Below are 27,871 nucleotides of genomic sequence, written 5' to 3' on the forward strand. Positions count from 1 at the left end.
GAAGATTGTTCTCATGTATGTGCAGCGGTGGAGAGACTGTACTTTAAATGCTGTGTTTAGTTTGGCCTCTCAGCACAAGAAAGTTATTGAGCTACTGGAACGCTCTCAAGCAGAAGGCTGGTATTACTGTGTGTGTGGGATGGCAGCTGAAGCAGGAAAAGATAAAATCTGAAAAATCAGTCCCTTCTCTGAAGAAAAAAAAAAAGTGATATGCCATATTTGAAGGGAAGAACGAACGTGCAGCTACAGATGCTGAGCAGTGAACTGAGGGTTCTGTGCCAATGAGAAGACAGGATCCCAAAGGGAAATGCTTCCTACGACAGGTGGGTACAGGGATGTGTCCCAAAAAGACCCTGTTTCCTGGGTGAGAGGGTAGGAGACAACTGTGTCCGCACAGCAGATCGATGTGGCTTGGGTGGCTTGGTCAGAAAGCAGTTGCAATCTGATGTGTACTCTGGCTGCTTTATTTTCCTCTGACTGACGCTGGACTGCTTTTTTCCTGCCTTTTGACTCTGGGTATCCACATTGTAAACTGGCTGATCAGATGATTGCGATGGCTTTAGAGGGAGTTATCCTTGAACTGGATTTGCATCTCAGTCTGAAATTCCTTCTGCTTGTGTTCTCTTAGCGAACACGCTGAAATTAACAGTGCTGGAAAAATGTTTTATTCCTCCCTAGCAAGTGGTAAAAGGAGCATTAGTGGTCCTTCTGGACAAGAGGAGTTCTCCATATGCCATCAGTGGCTTTTCAGTAGTTTCATCAGATTTTAAACATGCATTTTTCTGGTTTTATAGCTGAATGAAAAAGGAATAGGTGCTTTTTTCCCCCCAGAAAGTGATTAGCGCTTAAACTTATAACATTTTTCATAATCAACGCTTCCAGTAATAAAAATTGTATCTCGATAGAGCTGTTCTACAATACTCTGAAAGGTGATGAATCTTCCTGTGGTGCATTTCCAAAAATAATAATAACCCAGACAGTGGTTGATAACATTTCACAAGTGCTTCTTCTAATCCTCACTTCGAAGTTCATCAGCGTGCTACAGCTTCCTTTCAGTCAGTATTAAAAACTGCTTTGTTTTCTCCTGCTACTTGGATTCGAGCTCAATAATTTTACTTACCTCTTCTCTTGAAATTCATCACTAATATAAATATAGCTTTTTAAGGCTTCATTATCTCATCTAATTTTATTTTCTTACATAATCTGTCAAATGGATTTGCAACTTATTCTTACTTATGAAATCTCAATTAAGTTCTTTCACGGTTTTGTTAGGTACAGCAGCAGTAAAAGACTTTGATCTTTGTTGCTTTTATTATGTGTAATCATGTGTTTTTAGCAGTTATGTTTTCCCCATCCCTCAGAAGCAGCATGGGAAAGTTTCTTTTAGCTTCAGAAATTCAGCTCTAGGACATTTGGGTGTTTGCATATCTGTACCTATATACATTTAAGAGACGGTTCTTTATAATATGCCATATTCTGTTCTAAATGCCACTTTTAACAGGAAATCCACTGGCCTGCATAATCACGCATTGTGTTCTTGATATTTCAGACTTAAATTAACCCTGCAAGTTCAACTTGTTACCTGTGCATTATAGTAGTGGGCTCTAGTAGTTTACAGTGGATTTTACTACTTGTAGATATGTGCACATGGGTGGATGAAACTTCCATCTAATATATCAATTCCCACAAAAAGAGTTATACACTTCAAAATATATTTACATATTAAATACTGTTTAAGCCATTAGCATGTTTTTTATCTCACTCTAGCTATTAATTCATTTCACTTGTTAATCATGCTTCAGGCATACCTGACATCTACTGATTTTTTTCCTCTGCTCCTGTCCTTCTTTAAGAGTTCCTGACAAGGGGGCTGATGCAAACTGCAAGTCAGGCATCACTGTTGTTAGCCAGAAGCTGTATTCGTTAGCAAAAAACTGACAAGTTCCACGCTGACCCTGGCATTCAATGAACGGCGCTGATCTGAAGTCTTCTAAGCAGCTTCCTGGTGACATAAGGGACTGCCCACCTCCCTGATCACCAGATCCAGTGTGCTGGAAGGAACAATGAAAGAACTTGTTAACTGAGTGGTAAAAATATGTAAATGATGTCAATTTTCCTTTAACTGCCTTCTTTGTTCAAAAGCATCCACAGCTCCTCAGGGCAGCCTGTTCTGGTGTCTCACCACCCTTTGAGTAAGGAGTTTCTTCCGTGCATCTAATATAAGTCTATCTTTTTTTTTTTCAGTTTAAAACCATTATTCCCTGCCCTATTGCTACACTGTCCTGAAGTGTCTTTGTTCATGAAAATCTCATTGTTTATGGGACAAGCACATAAAAATCTTGGCAATTTTAAGAAATGTAGAGCTCAAGGCTATGACTTCAGCATAATATATATAGCCACAGACAGGTTTTGAAACTGACCCTCATTTTGTGAAGATCATTATTGAATTTTCCTTGGTACTCTTTGCTGGATATTTGTTAGCTTGCTTTTCCTTCAGGGCTGAAATGTTTGAATCTTTAGAACACAAAAGCTGTATGAAAGAAATCACGTGCCCAGAAACTTACCATCAGAAAAGAGTATCCTATCCAAAGACTTCTCCAGTTCATTGGGCAGGGAGGAATTGACTGATCTTGGCTGTGAACTGCTACTGCTTGGGCTGGGGCCTCACATACAGCACATCTGCTTATATATGGTTGTATTTCTTCTTCAGATAGTGGTGTCATAGGTAAGGGAGCGGCACTTGACAACCAGTAGGACTTATCATTTCGGCTGGCATAGTAACAAACTTGGTTGATGTTACAGTAAGCAAAGGGCATGGTATTAAATATGGGAAGACAAGAGCCTGCCAGACCTGAAAATAATAAGAATGAAAATAATAAGGATGAAAACCTTGAAAATTTTGTCACTTCTTTTTAGTATGTTGATAATAGTCTTCTGGCCAACGTTGCTGCAGGTCTTACAGGGGTTATGTCATTCAGGTATTTTAAACCACCCAGGCCTCCTGCAAAACCAGTTAGTTATACTGTAAACAAACTATGTTTAACCAGTCAGTACCTTCATTTCTTCAATAACATAGAATAGGGTTGCAATTCACCATTAAAGACATGCTGCAGTTTGTTACCATGGGAAACAGGTATAACAAATCTTGTAGATGCACCAACAGTGAAAAATAAATTGGGCAGGAGGCGGTGGCTGGCTTATGGGAAGATCAGGTATTTAAGAACTTACTAGAAGCAGTAGGGGGAAAAAAAAGGCCACTTCTGATAAATAGAAAATTTTTGTGAAGTATGGCAGACCTTCGCTAGCAGGGCATTACGCTGAAATCTCAGCAGTTGTTCTACTTCATTCCAAAAAAGTTTCACAGACTCTCAAAGTGAAATCCTCCTAGAATTCAATTAAGAGTTTTATGATGACCAATCTAGTTAATACCGCGGTTCTCTTGCACCTTGAACTTTGTACAAGGTATTATTTCTCTAATGCCCACAAATCCTAATGTCTTTTTTTTACAGAAGTGATGTTTCTATACAGAAGCCAATTTTGTTGACCACTCATAATGTTCCAGACCAGTAATAATACACCATCTGGAGTAGCCTCTGTATCAAAAATGCCTGAGAAAAAGAACCCGCTGGTCGCAGGGAACAGGGACTTTATTTTATTTGGATCATGTTCTCACTGTTTTTAGAAGACATTCTGTTACCAACTGTGGTTATCCTAGGGAATGCCAAACACATAACAGTGAAAACGTTTCAAAGTGGCACTGCTGTAGTTAAACAAAAAAAAACCCACAAAACAAAACAAAGAAAAGTTCTTTTAACTCTTAAGTATTGTTTTGTTCAGCCAGTAAGGATGACCTTTCCTCCTAGCAGGTTCCTTTGCCTCTTGCAGAAGAAGATTACAATAGTTCAGAAAATTACTTCTATGTGAACTACAGCCAATCAGTTTTTTAGGTTCATTTAGACAGTTAACTCTAGTCCAAATTGTTTATGCGGAAGAATCGTCTCAAAACTCCAGAAATAACTGTCCTTGGGAGGTATTTGTTTCTTTTGGAAAACAAGTGGATAAAAAATTAGACTCAAGCACAAAATTCTGCTGTATATGATGCATAATTTTTTTGGTAAAGTTTATTTACGCTGTCCAACTGTAACCATCTAACCTAAGCAGCTATTTTTCCCAAGCTGCCTCTGATCTCAGAGAATCTCTCCAGTGAGCCCAAAGCCAGCCCCAGATGACTAGCCAGGACAGGTGAAGCAAACCACTACTAGTTTTGGATGGCTTAGAGTTGCAGAAAATAAGTAATTGATTTTTTTATTGTGCTCTGAGTTATGTCTCACTGTATAGATCGCACCATCCTAGGCCTTACCCAGAGAGAAATTATTGTATGCTACAATACATACCAAGATCTTGATTATGAGCTTTCTCTTGTCCTTCCAGGTACAGCAGACTATAGCCAGTCCATAATTTTGGCATCCCCTGTGGACAAAGTGGTTCTCTGTCTGACTGGCTATGAAGGACAAGCAAGAATCCACTTGAAGATCTAATATGGGGCCCTGGTGGTCCTGGGATTCCAGTCTGGCCAGGTGGACCTTTTTGTACACAGAAGAGAAGGTAAAATGAATTTGCTTGCAGGAGCATGTAGCTAGTGGGAAAGTTTCTCTTTTATTGTATTTTAGTGTTCAACTGGGGGTTTCTGGCTGAATCTAATACAAACTCCAGAGGTTGTCATGGTCAATAGAGACACCGGTAGACTGAAGTTATCCTTGTTATCAGAGAGAAAGGGACTAATGGCTTTTCTACTGTGCCTCTGTCCTGTGCTGCATGGATATTTGCCTATGAAGAAATGATCTGAGGTGGTCAATGACCTTCCAGACTTGGTCATGTGGATTACTTTGTCTGGACTGAATTTAAATCCCTGCAGTAACAGTCGATGCATTTTCCTCACATGTTAAAATGGTGATTTATTAAACAGTTGTTACAGCTGGAATAGAATTTCAATTATTCGGACAACTGCACTAGTAGCCCTGACTCAGAGTTCCATACCTGTAGAAAAATGACATTTAAGTATGTGTGGTTTATTGCCTGAATGATCATAGATGCAGAGATAAATTTTCTGACAAGAGGCATTTCGTGTTATGGTGATAGCCAGAAATGTCACTATCAGTGCTTGAACTGAGGAAGAAGTGTCATGGTTTCTTGGATTAGAGGTGGATGTATCCATCTGTGAACTGGGGGAGCGTAAGGAGAACTTACTCTGTGCATCCCACATATTTCCCCCCCAAAAGTCATGTGACTGGATAGCTGCAGCAATAGCATGGATAGGAAATTCAACACTTCTTGAGCTGCAGCTTCTGCTGAGTCTTTAGAAGTTGGAGCCATCACTATTCAAGAACATCAGTGAAGTTATTTTCAAAGTGAAGCTGCAGTATCTGCTTATCCCAATCCATGGTAGTAAATGGACAAGAAAAAGAGACTGTTCTTACCTTGTGGTCCAGTATATCCTTGCTCTCCCACATGCCCTTGGTCGCCTGGTGGTCCAGGTGGTCCCGGTAAGCCATCTTGACCTGGCAGGCCACACGACCCCTCTTCACCTTTCCTTCCTAAACAAATGCAAAGTATGCACTCTCCTTTAATGTAACTCCTTTTAATGTAGAACATTGACCGAACATACACAGTATGCAAAAGGTCTGCAGAAATGATGCCACCAAGGAACAACACCTAAGGAACAGAGAGGTGCAGAAATGCTTTCTGCTGGGAATTCTCATTACAACTTATTCTCCTGGTAACTGAAGTGGTAGTTCAGAGATGAGAGCTTAATAATGATAACTTTTATATTCTCTCTATGGAATTTGTATGATATACAGTTGAAATAGAACCAGTGACAAACATTGCTATGACAAGCCTCTTCCTGAATTGCCATTAGTATTTCCACTATGTAATGTGCTATACTACGGCAGGCCTTCACCTTTTAGGACTTGATTCAACAAAGCCTTTTAACATACTGAAATTCCTGTGAAGCAATTTAGGTACTCAAGTATTAATAGAAAAGAGAGAGACAGATGAACTGGATGACATCCAGTGGGGAAGAGCAAAGGCATTTTTATACTTCTCCCATACAAACACATCTGTACACATTAGCAGATAGCAAAGCATGGTCAAGCAGTAATTGATAAAGGGCACAGGTAACAATACTCGTCTAACTACTGTAAATGCAATCTGAGCTTGTCAGATATTGTTGTACTTGGCAGTGTTTTTCCAATTTCTGTGAAAAACAACTTTCTCTAGCACAGGAGTTTGTTATAATCAATGGTGCATGCTTTATTCCTTGCAAACCATACCATTTAACCTTCAGACTGGTTTTTGAGGCTGCTTTACAGCATTCAGCCATTCTCCATGTTACCTTTTCATTATGAAAATTGGAAACAATTGAACAGCTTCGCAATTTCTGTTTTGCCAAGGTTCAAGTACATGGAAGTTTTAGCAATATGCACTGATTCTGCCAGTAAAAATCTCTATTTCTGATCTACGCAGCTTTCTCAGCAGGGATGTTTGGAATTTTGCTGTGTTAATGGAAGAAAAAGCATTACTAAGTGGTCTTTGTAAAACAAACAATCAAAAACAAACAAAAAAACCCAACAGTGCAAGTATGTATCACTGCACTGATTTTACAGAAGCTGTTTTAAGAATATGTAGAATGAAAACAGCAATTCAATTTAGAAACACCTCTGGGTTGGCAAATCAATTAAGCTGTATAAAATGATACAGCTCACTGAAAACTGCCTTATGCTCGCTTTCATGAGAGCAGTGACCCCTGCAGGGGATCTATTGGGAGCACAAGATATATTAGTTTTTTTCCTTTGGAGACATCGGATGTTCAGTGCAGTTACCACAAACTCGCCCAGTAAGAAATGTCCCAAACTGTAGGAGAGACTCCACTACCTAAATTGAAGATGCTACATTTAGATACAATCTAAACTGAAGACACCATGCAGATTTGCTACAGTTTTTCTGTAAAGGTGGAAACTCTGTTGGAATCGCTGGTACATCTTTTTAGGACTTTGGTTAGTATAGCACGGCTTTGTGAATCTGTGTTTTGCTAAAATGTAAAGATGTGTTTAACATCTTCTGAATACAACCTGGCCAAATCACCAGTTAAAATTAAATGGTAGTGGGGATCCAAGGCATTTCTTTTTATTTGTTGGTAAAGGGGAAAATACCATCAGAAGAATTTCTTGTTCTCAGCAGCTCATGATAATTTTGCCTTCCTTGGCCTAGGAAAAGAGGAATGTCGTGTAGGCAGACTCAAGTAGCCTGGTTTAGCCTTACAGGTCTATTATCCTCAGCATTAATCAACACGCTACCTTTTTCTGCAGACCATTGTTTTAAGGGTAAAAGGTAGAGAAGGTGCTGTGACCCTTTGTGATTCCTTGTCTAAACAGCTGAAAGCAGACATCTCAGATTTCAAAACACAAGCTTACCTTGGGGTCCAGGGTGACCTATTGGCCCTGGTAATCCTATAGAACCATCATCTCCTCTATGTCCTGCTTCCCCAGGAGGTCCTGGGATTGTAGGACACGAGTCATCTGTTTTTCCTGGTTCACCAGGATCACCTGTTGCATGTGATATTAAAGTAAATTAGATTAAATGACATTAAAATGTCAAGAACAACAACAACAAAAAAGAGTAATAGCTCCCATGTGAAAAGTCAACATACCTCTTAGTTGTTTTTAGTATTCAAGTGCATACTTTAATATTTTAAAATAATTGAGCTATGCTCACTGCTTTTAATTTTAGTCTTCATAGAACAGCCTTTAACAGCATGATAAGCAGGTGTGTGCTAACTGATATGTTTCAAATATTTGGTGTGCAGTTTCTGCCTTAATGTGACCCAAAGTGATCTGAATTAAAGTATCAAGTTTACTAACTTCAGCTCCAACACCTTAGCGCATGCAAACATTTACAGTACTTTGCTTATTCTGTGACTGCAAAACCCTCAACAAGCAGGCAAATGGAAGAGAGCAAACTCTTGTAACCCACAACCTCCATTGATAGTAGTAATAAAGAACTGACATGTTTATGTATTGAAAGTTACCAGGAGCTATTGGGTATAGCTCCTGGTATTTCGGAACAAAATCAGAGTTGTGTTGGTTTAGACAGATTAAGAGCTCAGTTTCTGTTTGTACTAATTCAGCCTAGATTAAAGGTTTTGGTTAGAAATTACCTAGTGTGACATACCCCCTCCAGAAAAAAAAATACAACAAAAAAGCGCTAAATAATTTGAAGCAAAGGTATTTTGCATGTCTAACTGACATCATGGCACGAGGCTTCTTCTCAGTGTAGTATTATTGTGATGTACTTGGAAGCAAAAGCTGTTTACGTGAAAAATCTATTAGCGCTATGTTGTTGTGGCATTATCTACTATTCCTAGCAGCCAAGCCAAAAATACCTTCTTATAAGCATGTAATACACCTACACAGAAGGAAATCCTTATGAACAATAACCAATAATTATCAACTTACCTATGAACCCTGAAGGATGTGAAAAATGGAACGCAGATTTCAGCCATGCAAATAGAGTAAAGAATGGAATGAGAATTGAAATCATTTATATGAGGTGACAAATACATCATTCAGAAATCTTTACATTGCTCAAATGAGAAATCACTTAGATTTATTTATTTATTTATTTATTTATTTTTGAGTTTGCTTAAATTGTTTATATACAAGTAAAAATTAGGGAGATTGTTTTATGTATGAATACAAAGATCACAGTTACAATTGAGTGCCAATGAGGAACAAGTTCGTAAGTACCTGTGGGACCTTTAGGACCAGGTTTTCCTGGAGAACCTTGGTCTCCTGGTTGTCCTACAGCACCAGGTGGACCCTGTGAGCCATGGATTCCCATTGGACCTGGAATAAAACAGTTGTGCAGATGTGTAGTTGCATTCCAAGGTGAACACATAAATAAGATGATGTCTGGCTGCTTGAGTAACAAAAAATGCTTGAGACAGCTCAACTCTGTTGTCTTGCAAATAGTAACACACCCTTTATCTCCCTAGTCTTGAAGTGAATTAAAGTTTGACTTTTGTTTTAGAGGAGATTGGAAGGGATTTGTGTAAATAGGGCTTATTTGCATGGAGGAAGCAGAATATTTAGAACCATGATTTCAAACTTTTAAGGAATCTGTTGAGAGCTCCAAACTACTGCTATGGAAAAGCTGTGAGACACCCAGTTCAAACACATTTGCAGCTTCCATGGTTTCTCTAGATCCCTATAGACAAAGAAAAACCTTGTTTTGTCTTGGAGACTCAAATTTTAGTTCAGAATCACAGGTTGGTAGGGGAGTCTTTCAGAATGCTGATGGAAATAATTCACATTAATCTGGTTACTCTGGCCTTCTTCTGCGGCTCTATCTTATCTATAGGTAGAAGGGTGGTGCTAAGAAATTTCCAGTATACCCTTGCCATATGTCTACAGCAGACTCTCCAATGGCAATCCCAAGGCCTCACGTACATAAGGCTCAGTTGAGCAGAACTGGGTATAAATACACCTGCTAGTTAAAAACATCTCAGATCATACCCTTTGGACCTTCTCTTCCTTGATTTCCTGGAAGACCTCTGGCTCCTTGTAGCCCTCGGTGCCCAGGAATGCCTGGTGCCCCTTGAATACCAATGTCACCCGGATCTCCTCGCACAAAGATGGTCTCTCCAGGAGGACCAGGATTCCCAGGCTGACCTTCAGTAAAACATAAAAAATAAATTCTTAAATACATAAACATCTAAAAATAGTTATGTTCCACTGTTATCTATATTGTTGGTTTTTTTTTTTTTTTTCCCACTGGAACATAGGACAATCATTGTGTGTTTTTGCAAATATTAGCGTTGGTCTTTCTCCAAGGCACTGTAAAGAAAATATAATACAAATAGCTCCCCAAACCGGATGGGTCAGAAGAACTGAAAAAAAGCACTACTTGAGGACCAGGGTCTATAGGAAGAAGAAGTGAGGTCTGTGTAAGTTCTTACAAATGAGTTGCCAGTTTCAGCTTTTCCAGTTTAAGTTGCAAAGTTTTCCAAAATGTATGGCAGCCCATGCACAATGTCTTTTATGCTTTTTCCTAGAAAGAGATGCCAGTAATCTTACTGGCTTGTTTCTGTGGAAATCGAGATATGCTGTAGCAATAGAACTTCTATAGAGTTACAAAAACACACCAGTAAACTGAATGTGGAGAGCTGTATTATTCTTGCTCTGGGGGGTCTATCCAGTGTTCACCCCTGTTTATTTACTGAAGCACTGATTAGTTTCTTTGTTCCTCATGTGCTTTTATATGTTCATCTACAGACAGAAAATCAGTGACTCCTAATGGGCTACGGGGCCTTTTACATGATTAAATATGAAATTGTTGGCTTTAAGTACCTCTGATGCCATCTAAACCAGGTGGTCCTTGATCACCTGGAAGTCCAGGAGGAGCGCTACTGGGAGATGGTCCCCGAGGTCCAATGGGTCCAACAGGTCCTCTTCTACCTACAGGATCATATTAAAACAATCACAGAACAGCGAGGGTTCCTTTTCAGATTACAGAGATAAGTTACTAACCAAAGGAATGATATGTGATGTCATGGACATAGAGGTTGTGTATGCTCTCATTTGTGTATTGAATACACCTGTGATTGAGAAGACATTTTGAGTCAGTGAAAAGGTTTTATCTGTTTTATCTCCTCAAAATTTAACACTTTCTATTTGATCTACTTAACTAAAGAGCACACCATTATATATGGGCATACTGCCACAAATAAACTTCTGAGTTCTAACGATCAAAGAAATGATAAAAATGTAATACAGTGGAGGACTACAAAATCACTCTGCCTAGGAGCAGAATAAGCAGTCCCAGATTGTACCTAACAAAAATGAGTTCAGCCTTTTTCTAAAACTCTTAGTGAACAAGATAAACTTTCTGGATATAAATCTATTTTTTGTGTTTGTAGTCTGAATTTTTGCAAACTAAGACATCAGTGCCCTTATATGCAACAGGCAGGAAAAGTTATTTTTTACCGTCCTTTGCATAACAATTATGAAACCTAACAGGTGATCTGCATGTGTTGTACTCTGCTGCCTTACCTTTTCTAAGTAATAATTTGGTTTCTTCTATCTTGTATTTTGACTCCACCCTTCCTTTTACTCTTTAGTGAGTTCTTAAATTGTCAGAGCTGGACACAGTTACGCTATGGGAGGCCCTGACTGTTTCATGCTAAGCAATGTTACATATCTTAGAATGAAACTTACATCTTTTTTCTCAACCATCCCGTTTACAAACAAATTGAATTGAGAAAACTGACCAACTGTGTCCAGCTGGGTTCTGAATGTGTCTTTTGCACATTTTTTTTCTTATTTCCATGCAATTCCTGCATCACAAAGCTCTTTGAATGCTCATAGCAGTCTTGTGATACAGTTGCATCTTGCATTTACATTGCAATAGTAGCTTTACTGTATTTCTCTGACTACCAGCTGTACTGCACTCTTTAGGTACTTTTTTTTCCCCAAGAGGCAGCTCCACCTAGCAGTTTCCTGAGTCTGTCCAAGTCAATCATTTTCTGTTCTCATTCTTTCCTCTCCTGTAATAGAAATGCATTTAATAGGATTTATTTTAGTGAGAGAATCTCCTTACATGTATTCATCTTCATACTAACCAGGAGAAGAGCTTGTATGAGTTTCACTTCAACTCTGCAGAGTACCACTGAGGAGAAAACCTTTCCTTACCTGGGAATCCTGGGAATCCCCTTTCTCCAGGGGTGCCTGGAATGGAAATACCAGGCCATCCAGGTTCACCTCTCTCTCCTTTCGGTCCAGGCTCTCCTGAGAATCCTGGGCGCCCCGTTTCACTTTGACCTTTATGGGAAAAGAGTTATGTACATAAAGCCTACGGTGACTACAAATACAGATGTGCAGAACAAAAACACCAGCTGCAGATGTTCCTCTTTGCAAGGGTTTCCTAGCACTGTTTTTCTCTTGGCCACGCTCAATTTTTGTTGAATCTAGTCCTTATACATCTATTTCAAAGAAAGTAATATTTGCTCTATGGCTCTTCTTCAGGATTTATTTTATCCAACATCAATATTTATTTATTTATTTATTTATTTATTGAATACTGATCTAAAAGCACCTTTTGAAGGTTGCAAATAGAGCAGCATGTCTGAAATCCTCTGAGGTTCTTGCCACAACTCCCACTGATTTCAGTGGGGCTGCAATTTTGTAAGTCTCATTATTTTGTTAGTTTACTTTCTACATCTTAAAAAAAAATCTGCAAACTTTGGCTCTAGTTGGAGTCATCTGCACTGAACACTTTTATCATATAAACAACTTTGAAAACTTCCAAAAATCTGAGTAATGGAAGTTGTAAAGTTTCCCTCACAAATGACTGCAGGTGTGTCATTAGGCACACTTCACATTCTTTTTGCAAGTTTTTGACCCTTAATGATTACTTCTGGGGAAGGCAAATGTCAAAAAGATGTGCATCATCTCTCCTATGTTCAGTTATATAAGAATGTATTTTCTGTTTTATGTGGCTATTTCCATTCTTTACCTGGAGCTCCTGCAGAACCTTTTTGACCTTTTAGTCCATCCAAGCCATCCAGTCCAGGCAGTCCAGGAAGACCTAAAGAGGTATTGTAGGAATGAGGGGGTACCACAGCAATTAAAAGCTGTGTATTTTTTGTTGACATGTTCTGGACCAAAGCAGGGCATTTCCCAAGTTAGATTCCTACTGGCAAGTGAAGAGATCACGTCTCACCTCAGTGTAGTCATCAGTGAAAGGAAAGGGTGAAAAACCTGAAAATAGCACCCATAATAGTTTCATATCAAAGCAATCAGAAAACATGCACTTTTATCCTATTTCTATACTGAAGCAGCATGAAACTCAGTGTGAACTAATTCATTCTATACTGAATCTCATTGCTGTCGCTAGAGTACTACTGCTACCTGTGATTAAGTAGTTCAAAGTTAGCTGTCTTATCACCACATAACTGTAATATCTAGGAGATATAATATGCAGGCCTACCTAAACTGACTGTAAAACTGGAGCTTCTTTACATCTTCTTTCCAAACAGAAGTGCAATTTAACCTTGCTGCATGAAAAAGAAGCAAAATTTTCACCTGTCTTAATTTTTTTTTCCCAGTCCTGCAGATTCTACATACGAAATCATGCTGCTCTGTACCATGCAAAAGGTCTTCAAACCCAACAGCACAAAGTCTTTGAAAACAGAATTTAGACATCTGTACTTAAGGTCTGTGTTGGTATGCGGTAGCATTCAGCATCTTTGTTGCTATCAGGGTTAAGTAGACAAACAGATCACAAGCTGATTATTTGTACTACTTGAAAATATTATGATTGGAAGTTTTTTGAAAATTGATAAGAACACAGTGAGTAAAAACACAGATAGCATTGTAATCTTTTTATTTCACTATTGTTGACCTAATTTGAGATCATTAATTTCTTGCAGGGGAAGGTAAAAATATCTCCACATCATCAGCATATTATAGTTTCCTAAGTTGTATATATGAAGTCACAAATAGGAAGACCTACCAAATACAAACTGCAGACTTGCCTTACAAAGCCATGTTGTCTCAACATCAAACCACAAATAGCTGTTGGTGCACTTCACTTAATCTTTGTTAATTTACGGTTCATTGCAAACAGGGACTCTGATAAATGGTCAAAAACTTGAAATTCTATTTTGCACAAACTGTGATGAAAGCCAGTCAAGTTATTTGCCTGTTTTATTGCAAGTCCTGTAGAACTGAGTAAAAAAGCCTGATTAAAAGTCCTTTTTCATCCCGATTACTGTAGCATTGTTTCTTGAGAAATGAATGTATGAAGTCATAATGCTCTTATCCAGGAAAAAATAGAATTCCAAACTGTACTACTATTTAAACCTGGAACTATCACCAATTAGAAAATACAGAGTGAAATCAATTGTATTCTTAAAGTTTCTCACTTAAAAATACTGAATGCCGTTTAACACTAGGAGGGGGTAGTAGGGGGACCCTATCAGTAGGATATTCACCTGAGAAATAAGAGTGCAATATTTAGGTCTGTTAATTATGCTAAGGATGTACCTGGTGATAGGAACCGATTAGACAATGGTTTTCAAAGACTTCAGCAAGGAATAGAATTGGGATGCTTTTCCTTCCAGAGCAGGACAGCCCAGAGTGGATATTCGTCTTCAAGTAATTGGACAATATTGTTAGAATTCCTGTTAGTTTTCCACCTTTACTGATTCACCTCCCTACAAGGTAGGACTCTCAATCCATTTTCAGTGGCGTTTGTTTTTTTTCCACAGCTCTGAATGATCTTTTTCTGTCTGCTTTTCCCTGTCTAGCCACTTCCTGGCTTAGAGGATGGAGGTTCTGTTTCAGTTCCTGTGTCTGATCCCAGCATGTCCCACAGCACACATTATCTGCTGTATATCCAGAGCATGAATCATAGAATTTATTGCTTTACTATAGACACACAAATGGAATTATTTTAAAATTTCTAAGACAGTCAAATGTTTCGGGGACAATTCACCACAGGAACAGCATCAGGAATGCCCTTCATCAAATAGTTCACCTGCCAGAAGTGAACATCCTTAGTTCAAATAGGTCACCAGGGTTCTTAAACACACCATAAATAATATATTCCTAAAGCTTTGTTCTCAGAAAAAAAATGGTGAATTATTTTTGTTAAACTTGAACAAAGCTGCGGGGAAAAAAACAACGCCAAAACAAGTAAATGGCCAGCAGCAAACACCAGACTGGAAAAATTTAAATCCAGAAAGCTTAAAAACATGCAAAACACAGGAAATGTAATCCACTTTTCAGTATGGGATACTACTAATCCCACCTGTAAGTACCTTCTGTGCCCTTAATCCACTGCTCTTTAACTTTCCATGAAATTTTTACTTTCAGCCCCATCTTCTGTAGCCCGCTTTTATCTCGAGGATGTTCCCATTTCCAAACTGATGTGCTAATTATATACCAATCTGGGGGATTTAATTTAAAACAATTATGAACTCCTAACGACTTTTGGAACCCAGGCCACCATTATTTTATTTTTTTTATCTTTAGCTTTATTCAGTCAGGATTGATGGCTTGGCTTACTTGCCTTCCAGGGAATTTCTGACACCTTTGCCAACAATCCATTATAATATCAGCACTTGTATTTCTAGCTTTTTGGATTGCTGTAGTTGCACACTTCTAGGTGCAGCTGAATTGGCTGACCTGTGCATGAACCACCACTTCTGCATTTTACAGCCCAAATCAACTTTTACTCACAGAAGTAATTCTGCTCATGTTCTTAATATTGCTTGCTTTGTGGAGGATTACTCACACAAGTAATGCTTGCCATACTGAACCCTTAACCTGTAAAACTATGTCTGTAATAAAGAAAATGTTGTTGCGCTTTGGTAGAAGCCCTTTAACTAAATTTTTTAATCTAAAAGCTCTTCAGGCACAAGACAATTAATATAAATGAGAGACAATTACACTAACAAGGCTGTGTCCTTAAAAGTGAACAGCCAATTAACCATTTCACTTCTAGTAATACCCATGTTAATAAAAATAGCATATGATCTATATTTTCTAGTTGAATACTTATTTTTACTCAGTTTTCATTACCAAGTATAATTTCTATGGTGTTTTTGAATTTAATGGCAATATATGGGGTTCTGAGGCAGGCAACTTGGTGTCTAATTGATTTCTATTTGGAACAAAACTTTCCTCCCCAGCTTGTGTTAATTTATGTTTCCTCTGCAGGACTTGGGATAACTTCTGTGCAAGAGAAATGTGTCTGAGCACTTATGGCAGGAAGAGTCCAACCATTATTAAGAAGTTTTCAGCGGTACATCTTTTTTTCTCTCTCAATGTAGACATCCCCATGATTGCAGATTTCTGCCTTATAGAATATATGGTTTGCAACAATTAAATGCTCCGTTGCAGATTAAGCATTAGCAAGAAATCTGTCCCAACAGTTTAAAATCAGCTCTGCTTACTTCTGCAAAGAATTGAAAATTTCTATTTTTCACTTCATTTTTCAGTATTTCAAAGGAAAACTTCTTAATATCTTAGTCTGAATTTGTAGTGAATCTGTTGCCTTTAGACATTTATCAGACTCATGTTATTTTTGTGTATCTGTATAAGCATCACTGATGTTCTTCTTGCTCTGAAATGGGTTATGAACTAAACTATTACACAGTGCACAAAATATGCAAAGTTGATTATCTTTCTTTATAATGTATTAATGTAATTTATAACTTCAATATTAGTATTTTCTATCCTCAGAATAACATATTGGTCTCCCACAGAAAAAACTGTATAGGTGAACATTAGTTCAATCTGTATCTAATGATCATTGTGAAGTGTAACATAGGATTTGAGGAAAACTCTTCTATGTAAAATCCACAAAAACAAACAAACAAACAAACAAAAAAAACCTCCAAACAAACATTTTTTAGAAAATCAAAAGAAAACCGAATTATCTTACAATTACACTTTCATGTCTGTTTGCTGTTTTTGTTAGAGTAACAGTGGCACTCCATGGTGAAAAGGTAGAACACAATTGAAGCAAAAGCAGAGCACCTGATCTACTGCAAACTCCTTTTTCTTTCCTTAACTCCCACTATCAGTTACATCAGCAGAGCCAGAATCCGTTTCGACTTTCTTCCTTATTCATTTTAATTTTCAGTCCAATTCTGTGAGGCTACATCTGTTCTTTTACAAAGGTCCCCAAAACTGCCTTAATTTTTTTTTTTAGTTGCTAAGGGGAATACAGAATCAAATCATGCTTGCATTAGAACTTTCCATTTTCAGTGCTAAAAGAGTAGCAACATATGATCCTGTCCTATAATCAGTAGAACTGCTCTGTATGCTATTTACCTTTTCTGCCTTGTGATCCAGTTAATCCTTGCAGACCTGGAGGTCCCAAAATTCCACGTTTCCCTTTTTCTCCAGGTTCTCCTGGCAATCCTGGAGGACCTGTAGCTCCTGAAGAAAAGAAAAATAAAATACAAATGACTACAAAGTTACTAAATGCAGATTTTTTTTCCCTTACACTATTCAGCACACAACATTGTTCACAGGTACCTGAAAACGTGCAGGAGTATCTGAAGAATTGATGGATCTTGTTCCCAGGCTCTGAGCAAACTCTACAGGTACTGCCTGACATACTTAAAGAGCCTTCAGTGCAAACTTTCATACCACCTATAGTCTTTTCCACAGAGCTTCCTCTTTAGCTGCGCTTTCTTGATCCCTACCTCTTTTGAGCTCTTATGTCATGTCTTTTTTTACCAAAAAAAACCCAAAAACATTGGCTTTACCTGGAAATCCAGGTATTCCTGGGTATCCAGGCTCGCCCTTGGATCCTGGTCTTCCAGGTTGTCCTTGGATACCTGGTGAACCTTTTTCACCTGGGAATCCACAGAATCCTTAAAAAAGGAAATAAAATAATAATAAAATCTTGAAGTCTCACATATGAGGTTACCCAATTCTTCATCTCATGGTATGTTAAAAAATTCTAAGTATTTGGTGAGATTTTTCTGGAACAGAAAGCATTTTCTCCTCTTATATAAGATCCTTGCATCTATTTAGCAGCAATGAGTTATGTAGATATCTCTGATATCTGAAAGAGTAGAAATGGTGAGTAAGAAGCAGACAAGTATTCTTGAAGGTTTCAGGATATTCACCAGTGTTGTACTAGACCATGCCAGGCTATACCTCTCATGTTTGTCATAGCTGTGTTACATATTGTGGTGCCTCTCCATTCCCCAGGCTTGTAGCTGTGAAAAATACAGCTGAGTTCATACAAAAAGCAGGACTCTTCCTCCACTAACAAGGCTTACAGAAGTTTCTCATGTTCAACTTTTTTCTTTTCTTTTGTTTTTTTAAATCAGAAAGAAGTTACCTGGTAATCCCAGATCTCCAGGAGACCCTTTTCGACCTTGTGTACCAAGCAGGAGAGTTGGGTCACCTCTCTTTCCTGTTAAGGTACAGTGACTTTCATGTGGTACAAATATAATTTTCATCCATGAAAACAAAGCTGAACAAATCAGACCATATACTCATATATTATGTATATGTTATTATTAGTTATGATTATTAGTTGTAACTATAAAAGGGAATGAGAGAACACAATGAAAAATGCTTTGGCATCATCTGACAGCTCAGTCTATCTTGAAGTACAAACTCATTTGTATTTAATAATTGCTGCCAATGTTCAAGTAAATTTCCCACAATGGGAAGGGAAAAAAAATAAGAGAACTTTTCCAGTACTGACAGCATATACTGAATATGAAAGATGCTGTGTAATTTCCCTATAATACTTTATTAAAAACAAAGAGCTTCTTACATATATTTGTGAAGACTTGCATAATCAATGCAGCATGGGTCCATTTATTCAATAAATACCATTTAGGGGGTCTTTAAGTTAGCACAATTTCTTCTGTGCTGACATTCCCATATAACAGTTAATAATTCCTAGCAATTCGGTGATATCTGTACAGATTGGGGTTTTTTTTTGGGGGGGGGTGGAAGAAGGAGGAATAAGTGACATAAAAGTAACCATGAATCCCTCTGTACTATTTAAAAAAAAACTACATATCTGTCTAATGACATAAATAGTTGCATTTTGTCTTATTTGATTTGACTAGTATTAAAGATATGTTTTTACTTGCTTTTTTTTAATGGTCTTTTGAAACTCTATGAAACTTGACATAGATTTATCTTCTAAATTAATGAACTATCTTATAATGAACAAGCTGTTATAGAAGTAATGTATTGAAATGCAAGTTTTGCCTTTCAAGCATGTCAGACTTCTCTCTAATGATATTTATGTTTGAATTATGTTCACTTTTGTCTTCTACTCCTGTTTCTAGTAATTCCTTTCCATATATCAAAGCACATATATATAACAATGTGGCTTTTTTTCAAAAGCGTATTTCTATCAAACATTACCTTTAGGTCCTTTGGGGCCTGGCAGTCCTGGGTTTCCAGGCATTCCTGGCAAGCCAACATCACCCTGATTTTTTATTTTTTTTTTTTTGAGCAAACAAAAAGAAGTTTATTGTATGATACATGTAGTAAGAATCATCTAGAAGAGCATTTAGTTCTTTTACCCTGGTAAACAGATTGGGAATCAATATGAACAGCAAAACTGTAACTTAAGCCCAACAGAAAAGCATGCTGTCTTCACTACATGTCTAATGCTGACCATTAACACTTCCAAGAAACTCTACATTAGAGTTACTAACAACTTTGAAACTGTTTATGCTAATGCTTGCCTTTGCTTTAACAACTTAAATTCCCCACTGGTGGTTTGAGTAATTTAATTTAAAAGGTACTACAATGGTACACCAAATATTACTGTACTTTACCCCCAATTTACTATAAACATTAACCAGAAATCTGTTGTGATGTAAAAATCAAAATATAAGGATTCATTTATTTTTCCTTTTAAATAATCAGCAAAACTGATTCTCTCTTCAGAGAAATATAATAAAGGACAAAACAAGCAAATATATGCCCTTGTACCAAAAAGCAACTTCAAGTACAATATCAGCATCCACTGTCATATTTCTTGGAGTTGGGAGAGATGTACCTAAAGTCCAGGATTGTCACTTCACTGTCACTTCAATTTACCTGGTCACCTGGTAGTCCTTTGAAACCTGTCACTCCTTTAGAGCCCTTTGGTCCTGGGGAACCACGTGATCCTGGAAATCCCATCAGACCAGTGTAACCATGGTCACCTGGAAGTCCTGGGGCACCGTTGTTCCCTGGAAATCCTGGGGCACCTCTGAAACCTGTATTTCCTTTTTCACCTGAAGTTAATTGCAGAATAAGATAACGACAAATATAGTCAAACCATATTTTGAATATGGCTACGCCTTCACACTTTGTAGATTGCCTTAGTAACAGCTCAAAGAAACTAGCCTGCTAGGTTCAGAATCTATAAAAACAGTAAGGTAGCTGGATACTACTTCAACTATAAATCCAAACCTAAGAAAAACATCAGTCATTTATATCATGTAAGATTTATGTTTGTGTGCACAGCTTTATTTTATGAACTTACCTGTTTCACCTCTAAATCCATTCTCACCAGGAAACCCTGGCTCCCCCTTTTGTCCTTTCTCAAGCCGAATGTTAATGCTGCCACCATCTCCTGGAAGCCCTCTTTCACCTTTGAACCAAACATATGCAACATAAGTAAATCCTTTCATGTTGCAGGTCCTAAAAATTCATTTTAGAAAAGTCTTCTCTACTACTGAAAGCCTTTGAATACTAATGCAGATTCCAGTTATTTGAGAGGCTCACTGCTAACACAGTTCATTTTCTTTTCCTTGCTTTTTAGTTAAATCAGTAGTAAAAACAGCTCATGTTAAATCAGAATTATTTCCTGCTTGCCTGGAATAAGGAAGATGGCAAATGTACTGCCTAGTCTACAATGTACTGTCTGTGACCAAGAATATGGTATTGGAGGTTACTGTTCTTTCTCCTGTATTCATATGCAGATTATATGACAGAAAATTTGAAAAATCTGAAGTTCCAGATATGTACAAGAGAAAATTCAAGGCTTGTTTGTATCAGTAATCTTTATATAGCATCTGATTTACTGTTATAAATGAATTTTTATGACATTATTTTTTCTCCAGTCAATTTTCATTCATAATAGAAAAAAGTGGATTTTGTATCCCTGAGAACAAGTTAAAAAACAATTATAAAAACAGAAAGTATAAATCTATACCAAACACGGTTTTAACAAATACCAATCATAGTAGTAACAAAATTACAGAGTGAAGCAGATTTTTACATACCTTTCATTCCCATATCCCCACATTCTCCACTAGGCCCAGGTGGACCCATGTTTCCTTCTTCCCCTTTTACACCAGGGATTCCCACTGGGCCTTGTGTTCCTGGGAGTCCAGGAAATCCTTGTGGTCCTTGAATCCCTTTGCTTCCTGGTGATATTAAATGCTTTATTTACATACATAGTCTGCTATAGCGTTGCTATCACATTCTGAGGAAGAGTATAAAGCAAAAGGTAGGAGATTTACAAGGATTCCTTAGGAAAACAGAAAAGCTAGAGAGCCAATAACTGGAGCATAGCTTTGTGCCAAGATCAAACTTGTCAGGAAATTTAAATTGCCTTGAAACAAACACATTCCCCTCCCCAGCCACCACCTCCTTACCTGATTAGAATACTTAGTATGCTTACTACTTGAGAAGATAACCCTCAAGATAACTGATACTGCAAGTTGGACTTTTTAGCTTTTATTTTCCTTTTCTTTTAATATTCTGTGACATCTAGCCTTAAGTCTAATTTTACCTTGTAACCTGTACTCATCTAACTAGGTTAGTCTTGCCTTATTGCACTTTGAATTCTGGACTGAGTATTTTTCTGTGAATAGTAAATAACATTTTGATTTAAGATGAATGTTAATGTAATTGTTATTTTCATACCAAAGTAGTTTTCAGGGTTTTTTGGTGCAATTTCTTGCATTTTCAGAAGGACCAGACATAATGTGAAACTACTTATTCACTCATGAGAATATGTTCTAGATACTGATGCAGCCTGGGACTGTATCCTGTAAAGGAGATAGTCTGCATGCAACAAAAAGTATATTGTTCTCATTATGATGTATTTTGCAACAAAGTAACAAAAACAGTAAATTATACAACAAAATATGTCAGTACTGAATAACAAACAAGGAGCCACAATGCGTCAAAGTGTATGTTTTTACTCCTTTCTTTTTATTTTAATGGAAAGAACAAAGAATGCTATTGTTACTGCCTCTACCTTGCTGCAGGGTCTTATTCTAGAAGTTGGAAAGGGAAGAGGATGTAAAGTGTTTCATATCTTTGAAAGCTGTTGAAATAGCTTCCCAAACAAGAAATGTTATGGATGAAGTGATGTACAGGATGTTTAACATACCTGTTTGACCAGGAAAGCCAGATTGTCCTTTATTGCCTGGAAGTCCTGGAAGTCCTCGGGATCCTGGAGGACCTGGGGGGCCCTGTGAGCCAGGAGAGCCCTTGAGACCTTTGATTCCAGGTGGCCCAGGTAGGCCCCTGTCTCCCTTCTGACCTTTAAGGCCTGGTAAGCCTGTGAAGAAAATATTTACTCTATAAGCATAAATGCAGGGAAAGAATTCAGCAATTCTATTTTAAAAGTATAATGTTGGGGTATAAATTTGAAATCATTAAACATGGCAAAATGAATTGGAAACTTTGCCACCATGCTGGAGTCGCACCTCTGTCTAAATTTTCACCTGTAATATTTTCTTACTCTTTTTTTAGTAAGAGACAGACAGCAAGAAGCTCCATGCAAAAAAATCTCTATTGTATTTTGAGAATCCCAAGATCCCTAAGTACTTCTGACACACATATACTGGCTCACCTTAACTAGTGCTTCAGCTTAAGAGTGAGGAAGATAAAATTATCTCAGCAATGCTAGGAGTTCAGCTAAGCTAATCAGGACAACAGAATAAAAGACAATAACTTTTCCTTTTATTATTTGACAGTGAAAACATTAATATTTGGCCAGTTAAGGTATTTATTAAAGTTAAAAGTACTTACAGGAAAGAAAGTAAAGTAGACAAAAATCTGAGATGAACATTATATGCTCCTTGAATTATAGGAAATGTGCAAAATTATGTACACACCCAGTAACGAGTATACAAAAATAAGTATTTGTCATGCTAGTCATAAAAATCATGTTGTTAAATCCACTAGAACTGATGTGTAAATCATACAGATGTGAGGCAACCTGATGAATGTCAAATACCTTGAGAACCTGGCAGGCCTATGACACCTCTGAGTCCAGGTGGCCCTGGTAATCTTGTGTCACATGGTGGACCAGGGGTGCCTGGACAGCCTGGTGCTCCTGTATCACCTTCTGGGCCTCTGAAACCTTTAGCACCTGGAAATCCTGGGGTCCCAGGGTACCCTGAATACAAAAAAAACAGCAACACTGTAAAGTCTTTCAATTCCGTGACTTGTTATCCATAAGAATTTCTAACTTTATGTTGAGATTCTATGTTGTTATTGGAATATCTTTCTTATCCTATAGCTTTTGCATGGTTTGTGAAAACTGATGTTTATCTGCAATTTAGAATTTAGAATAGAACTGCTGCAGAGAGCTTCTTTTTTTAAGAATAAATACTAATTCAGCTCTCATGGGGCCCTTATGCTGCAAAAGCAATCTGTGTGTGGAATGAAGGGAGCTCACTGGCATGCAGCAGCAACACGGTTCTACTGGTGTTCCCTACACAGAAAAGAACTGTTTCTCTGTGGAGGGTCAGACAAAAAGAGGGACCTATAAACACAAACAGGAATATCTGCTATAAAATAGGAAGGCAGTGGCACTGTGGAGACACTTGCAGCAACAAGCAAAACTAGATACTGGGGATTATTTTGGGCAAAGAAGTTCACCTCTTTTTTTCTCTCTCTCCTTCAGTGTTTCCCATCTAAAGATGGGAAACAATATTTTCTGATTTAAGAAAACAAACTGAGGCAGGGACTGTCTTTGTGTCTGTGGAGCACAGCAGGAAACTCTAAGCACAGATGGCCCATAGCCAGCAAGCCACAGTAGTAACAACTGGAAGCTGCATTTACTGCATTAACTGGAGAAAAGACATTGTCTTTCCCCTGCTGTTCAGATTTCCACAGTGGCAGATCAACCTTATATGTGAAAAAGTAAAAATACTGTGTAACCTTCATGGTCACCATTATGGATGCAGGTAAGAATATGGTTATCAGTGCTGACCTTACACAGTCTTTTATCTTTGAACACATGGAATTGCTTCACAAAAGCTGTTTCATACCTTGAAACCCAGGAATGCCTGGATCACCTCTTGCTCCTTGTGCACCAGCTGGTCCTGGCAGTCCCCTGTTGCCTGGGATTCCTGGAGGGCCATATGTAGTATCACCTTGAACACCCTTCTGGCCATCTATCCCAGGTGGACCTGGAGCGCCATTTCTACCATCAATGGTAGATCCTCTTTCACCTTCTTCACCAGGATCACCAGCTGTGCCTCGGAAGCCTGTTGGTATGATTTTTAAATTCAGATGGGGCATAAGTAGTACGTTTTTTTTCATCCAACACTCTGGAATATTATGAATCATATTTAACCAGAATTACATTATCACTTTGCAAGGAAAAGTAATATTATATAGTAAATGTCAGATTTCTCATTTACCGCTAATAATACATGAGGGATGATGGAATTAACTATTCTTGTGGGAAGGGACAATGCTTTTCTCTAGGGCAGCATCTGTCTTCTGTACTGTCACTTGTCAAGACCAATTCCTCTGCTGTAAGGGCACTAGTTAGTCTCAGTTTTCTATGAAAATTTATATACACAAAAATAATTTCTTCCCTGTACACTGAACTTTAGGTTGCTGCAGTACTTGCTGGAGGAAAGGGTGGACATTGGTAAATATTCCTCTTCTACTAGCTTTAGTTGAAATATACCTCTGTTTTACACAGTAGCCACTCCACCCTGTATGTATGCATTACAGCTTGACCATCAAGTATCCTGAACTGAGAAAAGTAAAATCACCTTCTGGTCCAGGGATTCCTGCTCCTGGCCTGCCTTGCTGGCCTTTTGGCCCATCAAAGCCACTTCGTCCAGGAAGACCAGGTAGTCCTTTTAAACCCTTTGGTCCTGGAACAGAAAGAAAAGATGTAAAAATCCAAAGAGCTCAAAAATTTGTAATCTAGGGGAACAGCATTTTGTCTTTATCTCATACTAAAGTATGTACTTGGAAAACAAGAAGACATATAAACCTTTCAAGCAAGACTTGCCAACCAAATCACAAGCAAAACTATGGCTGCTGTTTTTCCAAATGGATCTGTACCATATTTATATTAACAACAAACTTCAAATCACCAGAGTAACTTATGTAGGAAAAAAAATAAATATCTTAATTCTACAGGACATCAACCTAGTGAATTCCAGTTGTCAATGCAAATTCTTCTATGTACTTCTTCTGGAATGGTGCAGTTGAACTCAATACACTAGTCTTTGTTGTTTCATCTCATTTCATATGTGCAATTAGTTACCATTCACAATACTCATGTCAGGGAGCTGTGTAATACTATGTTGAAGTGACATCTTAACAATCCAGTATCCCTATTTGTTTTGATCATGATTTTCTGTGGTTTCTCAAATGCTTTAGAGTTGATCAAAAGCAACATTTGGCCAGTTCCTGGATGAGTTTAAATTAAGTTGAACAAGCAAAATAATAAGTATTCAGATTTTAGGGCTCAAGTGCAACATGTTCTTAACAATATCATCTTAGAAATTACAGTCTTGAAGCATATTTTTGCCTGGTATACATTTTTATCCTGTTATCCACATGTGGATATTCCAGGTCCTATTGAGTCTTCCCTTCGTTTATTCAGTAGCCTCTCTCATCTCTTTTAAGTGAAGCAGGACAGAGTTTCAAGCTACCTTCGTTTAGTCATCCCTATGAAAACAGTCTGGATACTTTTTGATCATGCAAGCTGGAGCTTTCCAGCCCTTGGTTGTAATAGATAACCATTTACATGTACATGTGCAGCTTTACGTTTTGAGATGCGTATCTGCTGAAAAACAAGAATGCTTAGTGTATCTCTGTAGAGTGGCTTTTTTGTTTTTTAATTACAAACTCCATTTTTAATTAAAAACTCCATTTCAACTAAAGATAGAATTCCTCCATGTGTAAACATACCTTGAACACCTTTAAAACCCGGGGGACCTGGGTTTCCAGGGTATGGTGATGTAATACAGATAGTGTCACCTGAAGCAAGAGGGAGAAAGAAAATGGCCTATTTGATTTTAGAATAAATGCAGTCTGGACACTTCTTTGGAACTAACCAACCAAGTGAGCAAAAGTAAAGAGAGAGGTCTTTTTTTACATACACAGTTAGTGCCATATAATCTAAGGTATGACTAAGAATCTTAATGCATTTCTCTCATCACTTATTTTGCACAGAATATTGTTATCCATTCTAATCTTTGCAATACAGTTGTAGTCTGTAGGCAGATTTTTTTCATTTTTGTGTTGGCAGCAAGTTTTTTTTACAATAGCCTCTGTTGTATGAAAAAACTGTATTGTCATCTCAATTCTGTATACGTTTTTCATTTATACATTCTGATATCAGTAAAGAATTTTTTTCTTTGGTAGGGAATAAACAAACAGGAAGACCATGTCTTAAGTATGAATTATCTTTTCTTGTTCCTTTAGCAAAAAGCATGGCCCTGTAAATCCTTATAAATAGGAGTATTCTTCATTCCAGAAACTAATTCCTCTGGTAGTGTACAAATAGCACACAGCAGGATCAAGGTCACTTTAGATTTACATTTTCAGCAGTACTTGCTACTAGGTGCTGACAGCATGTGACTACTGAGCTTACCAAAACTGATTTAGCTGTAAATGACAAACACTACATACAATGCATTTTAAACTGTAATGGATGGTACTAAACATGCATTTAGTTATTTAGTTCTTAATGGATATATTTAAAATTACCTTTCTGACCCTTTGGACCAGGCAGCCCAATGTTACCATCGTCACCAAAGTCTCCTGGGGTACCTCTGACTCCTGGAGGGCCAGGAAACCCCAAACCAGGCAATCCCATTGGTCCTTTTATTCCAGGGAGTCCTGGAACTCCAGGAAATCCTTTATCACCTGGTATTGGTACTCCAGAATCGCCCTAAAAGAAAGCAGCTATTGACAAGAAATAGTATGGCCCAACTCTTTTCCTCTCTTTGATTATCGAAAGCCACAAGTAGAAAATAATCTACAGAAAACAGCATTATACAGTCAAGAAATTACATGGGTGACATTATTAGTTTAAATAATGAAAAACAACAGGTACAGAAGGTAGTTTTTCTTCCTAATCCCATGATATGCATCAGATATATCTAGAAGTAACAGAATAAGCAGTAGTACTTGTGATACTATGATTTTTTATCTAGGCTAACAGAAAATGATAAGTAATTAATCTGCTATGAATTTGGAATAAGATTACAGTTTCATTAAAAGATAGTTCCTTAAACAAAATGTAAACCCATGTAGAAAAAAATCCTGAGAAAGTCAAACGTACCTCAGCTCCTTTTTCCCCGGGCAATCCTAAATCCCCATCTCTGCCATCATTACCTTTTTGGCCTGGAAATCCTGGAACCCCAGTAGGACCTCTTTCACCTTTTTTTCCTTAAAATAATTTAAAAAATGAAGTATAGTATTTACAGTATGTTTTCCTTTTTATTATCTGCTTAGGTAAAAACTAACCATTCACTCTATCCAGCTCTGTACGATATTTTTCACTTCTTGAATTCAGATTTCCTGAGTGTGGTAATTTGGCTTAGGAAGGCCACATGTAGTTGGACACCTCATGAAACAAATCTGTTTCTTTAAAAGATGTGTTTATGGGCATCACTAGAACGTGCTCCTGTGCATATTATATAAGAATTGAAAACACTGTGCTATTTGAAATCAGACAGAGTTTTATCCTGGATTTCAGTCAATTCAGGATATACTAATGCCATACAATACAGAATAATTGTACCAATATTTCCAAAAGGTCTTTATTGTTTTCTTACTTTTCCCCCTAGGTTTCTCTTTCATTGGCATTTATGAAAATGCAATTTCTGAAAAAAGGATAATAAATCTATTCTAACCTGAGGATAAATTTTGCTGCATCAAGAAATTCTTTGTAAATAAACAGCAAATGTTTAGCCCTGCTCCAATGTCTCTAAATAGAGACCATCCTTAGCTAAACTAACCTTTTCAAACAATAAGATGGATGTCTTTTTTCTGAAAAATTAATGCAGCATTTGTAACTAAGCTTTATCATCAGATTACTGTAATTT

General features: G+C 37.6%; 1 protein-coding gene across 1 annotated transcript in view; it reads right to left on the reverse strand.

Annotated features, from left to right (window-relative positions):
• Positions 1 to 885: 885 nt before the first annotated feature.
• Positions 886 to 27,871, reverse strand: part of COL4A4 (collagen type IV alpha 4 chain) — a 61,875-nt gene continuing 34,889 nt past the window's right edge. Inside the window, exons 24-48 of the mRNA XM_072344872.1 lie at positions 27,106 to 27,212; positions 26,529 to 26,712; positions 25,728 to 25,796; positions 24,575 to 24,679; positions 23,837 to 24,055; positions 22,798 to 22,959; positions 21,946 to 22,116; positions 20,828 to 20,971; positions 20,086 to 20,193; positions 19,656 to 19,834; positions 18,972 to 19,035; positions 17,923 to 17,997; positions 17,339 to 17,446; positions 16,899 to 17,006; positions 12,571 to 12,642; positions 11,748 to 11,876; positions 10,407 to 10,514; positions 9,573 to 9,728; positions 8,805 to 8,903; positions 8,514 to 8,522; positions 7,473 to 7,604; positions 5,478 to 5,594; positions 4,395 to 4,583; positions 2,565 to 2,851; positions 886 to 2,051 (exon numbers count right to left, since the gene is read on the reverse strand). Coding sequence (XP_072200973.1) covers positions 1,788 to 2,051; positions 2,565 to 2,851; positions 4,395 to 4,583; positions 5,478 to 5,594; positions 7,473 to 7,604; positions 8,514 to 8,522; positions 8,805 to 8,903; positions 9,573 to 9,728; positions 10,407 to 10,514; positions 11,748 to 11,876; positions 12,571 to 12,642; positions 16,899 to 17,006; positions 17,339 to 17,446; positions 17,923 to 17,997; positions 18,972 to 19,035; positions 19,656 to 19,834; positions 20,086 to 20,193; positions 20,828 to 20,971; positions 21,946 to 22,116; positions 22,798 to 22,959; positions 23,837 to 24,055; positions 24,575 to 24,679; positions 25,728 to 25,796; positions 26,529 to 26,712; positions 27,106 to 27,212 — 3,365 coding nt within the window. The 3' untranslated portion in view covers positions 886 to 1,787. The remainder of the gene's footprint in view (positions 2,052 to 2,564; positions 2,852 to 4,394; positions 4,584 to 5,477; positions 5,595 to 7,472; positions 7,605 to 8,513; positions 8,523 to 8,804; positions 8,904 to 9,572; positions 9,729 to 10,406; positions 10,515 to 11,747; positions 11,877 to 12,570; positions 12,643 to 16,898; positions 17,007 to 17,338; positions 17,447 to 17,922; positions 17,998 to 18,971; positions 19,036 to 19,655; positions 19,835 to 20,085; positions 20,194 to 20,827; positions 20,972 to 21,945; positions 22,117 to 22,797; positions 22,960 to 23,836; positions 24,056 to 24,574; positions 24,680 to 25,727; positions 25,797 to 26,528; positions 26,713 to 27,105; positions 27,213 to 27,871) is intronic.

The sequence above is a fragment of the Excalfactoria chinensis genome, chromosome 9 (assembly GCF_039878825.1).
Source record: "Excalfactoria chinensis isolate bCotChi1 chromosome 9, bCotChi1.hap2, whole genome shotgun sequence".
Classification (NCBI taxonomy): Eukaryota; Metazoa; Chordata; class Aves; order Galliformes; family Phasianidae; genus Excalfactoria; species Excalfactoria chinensis.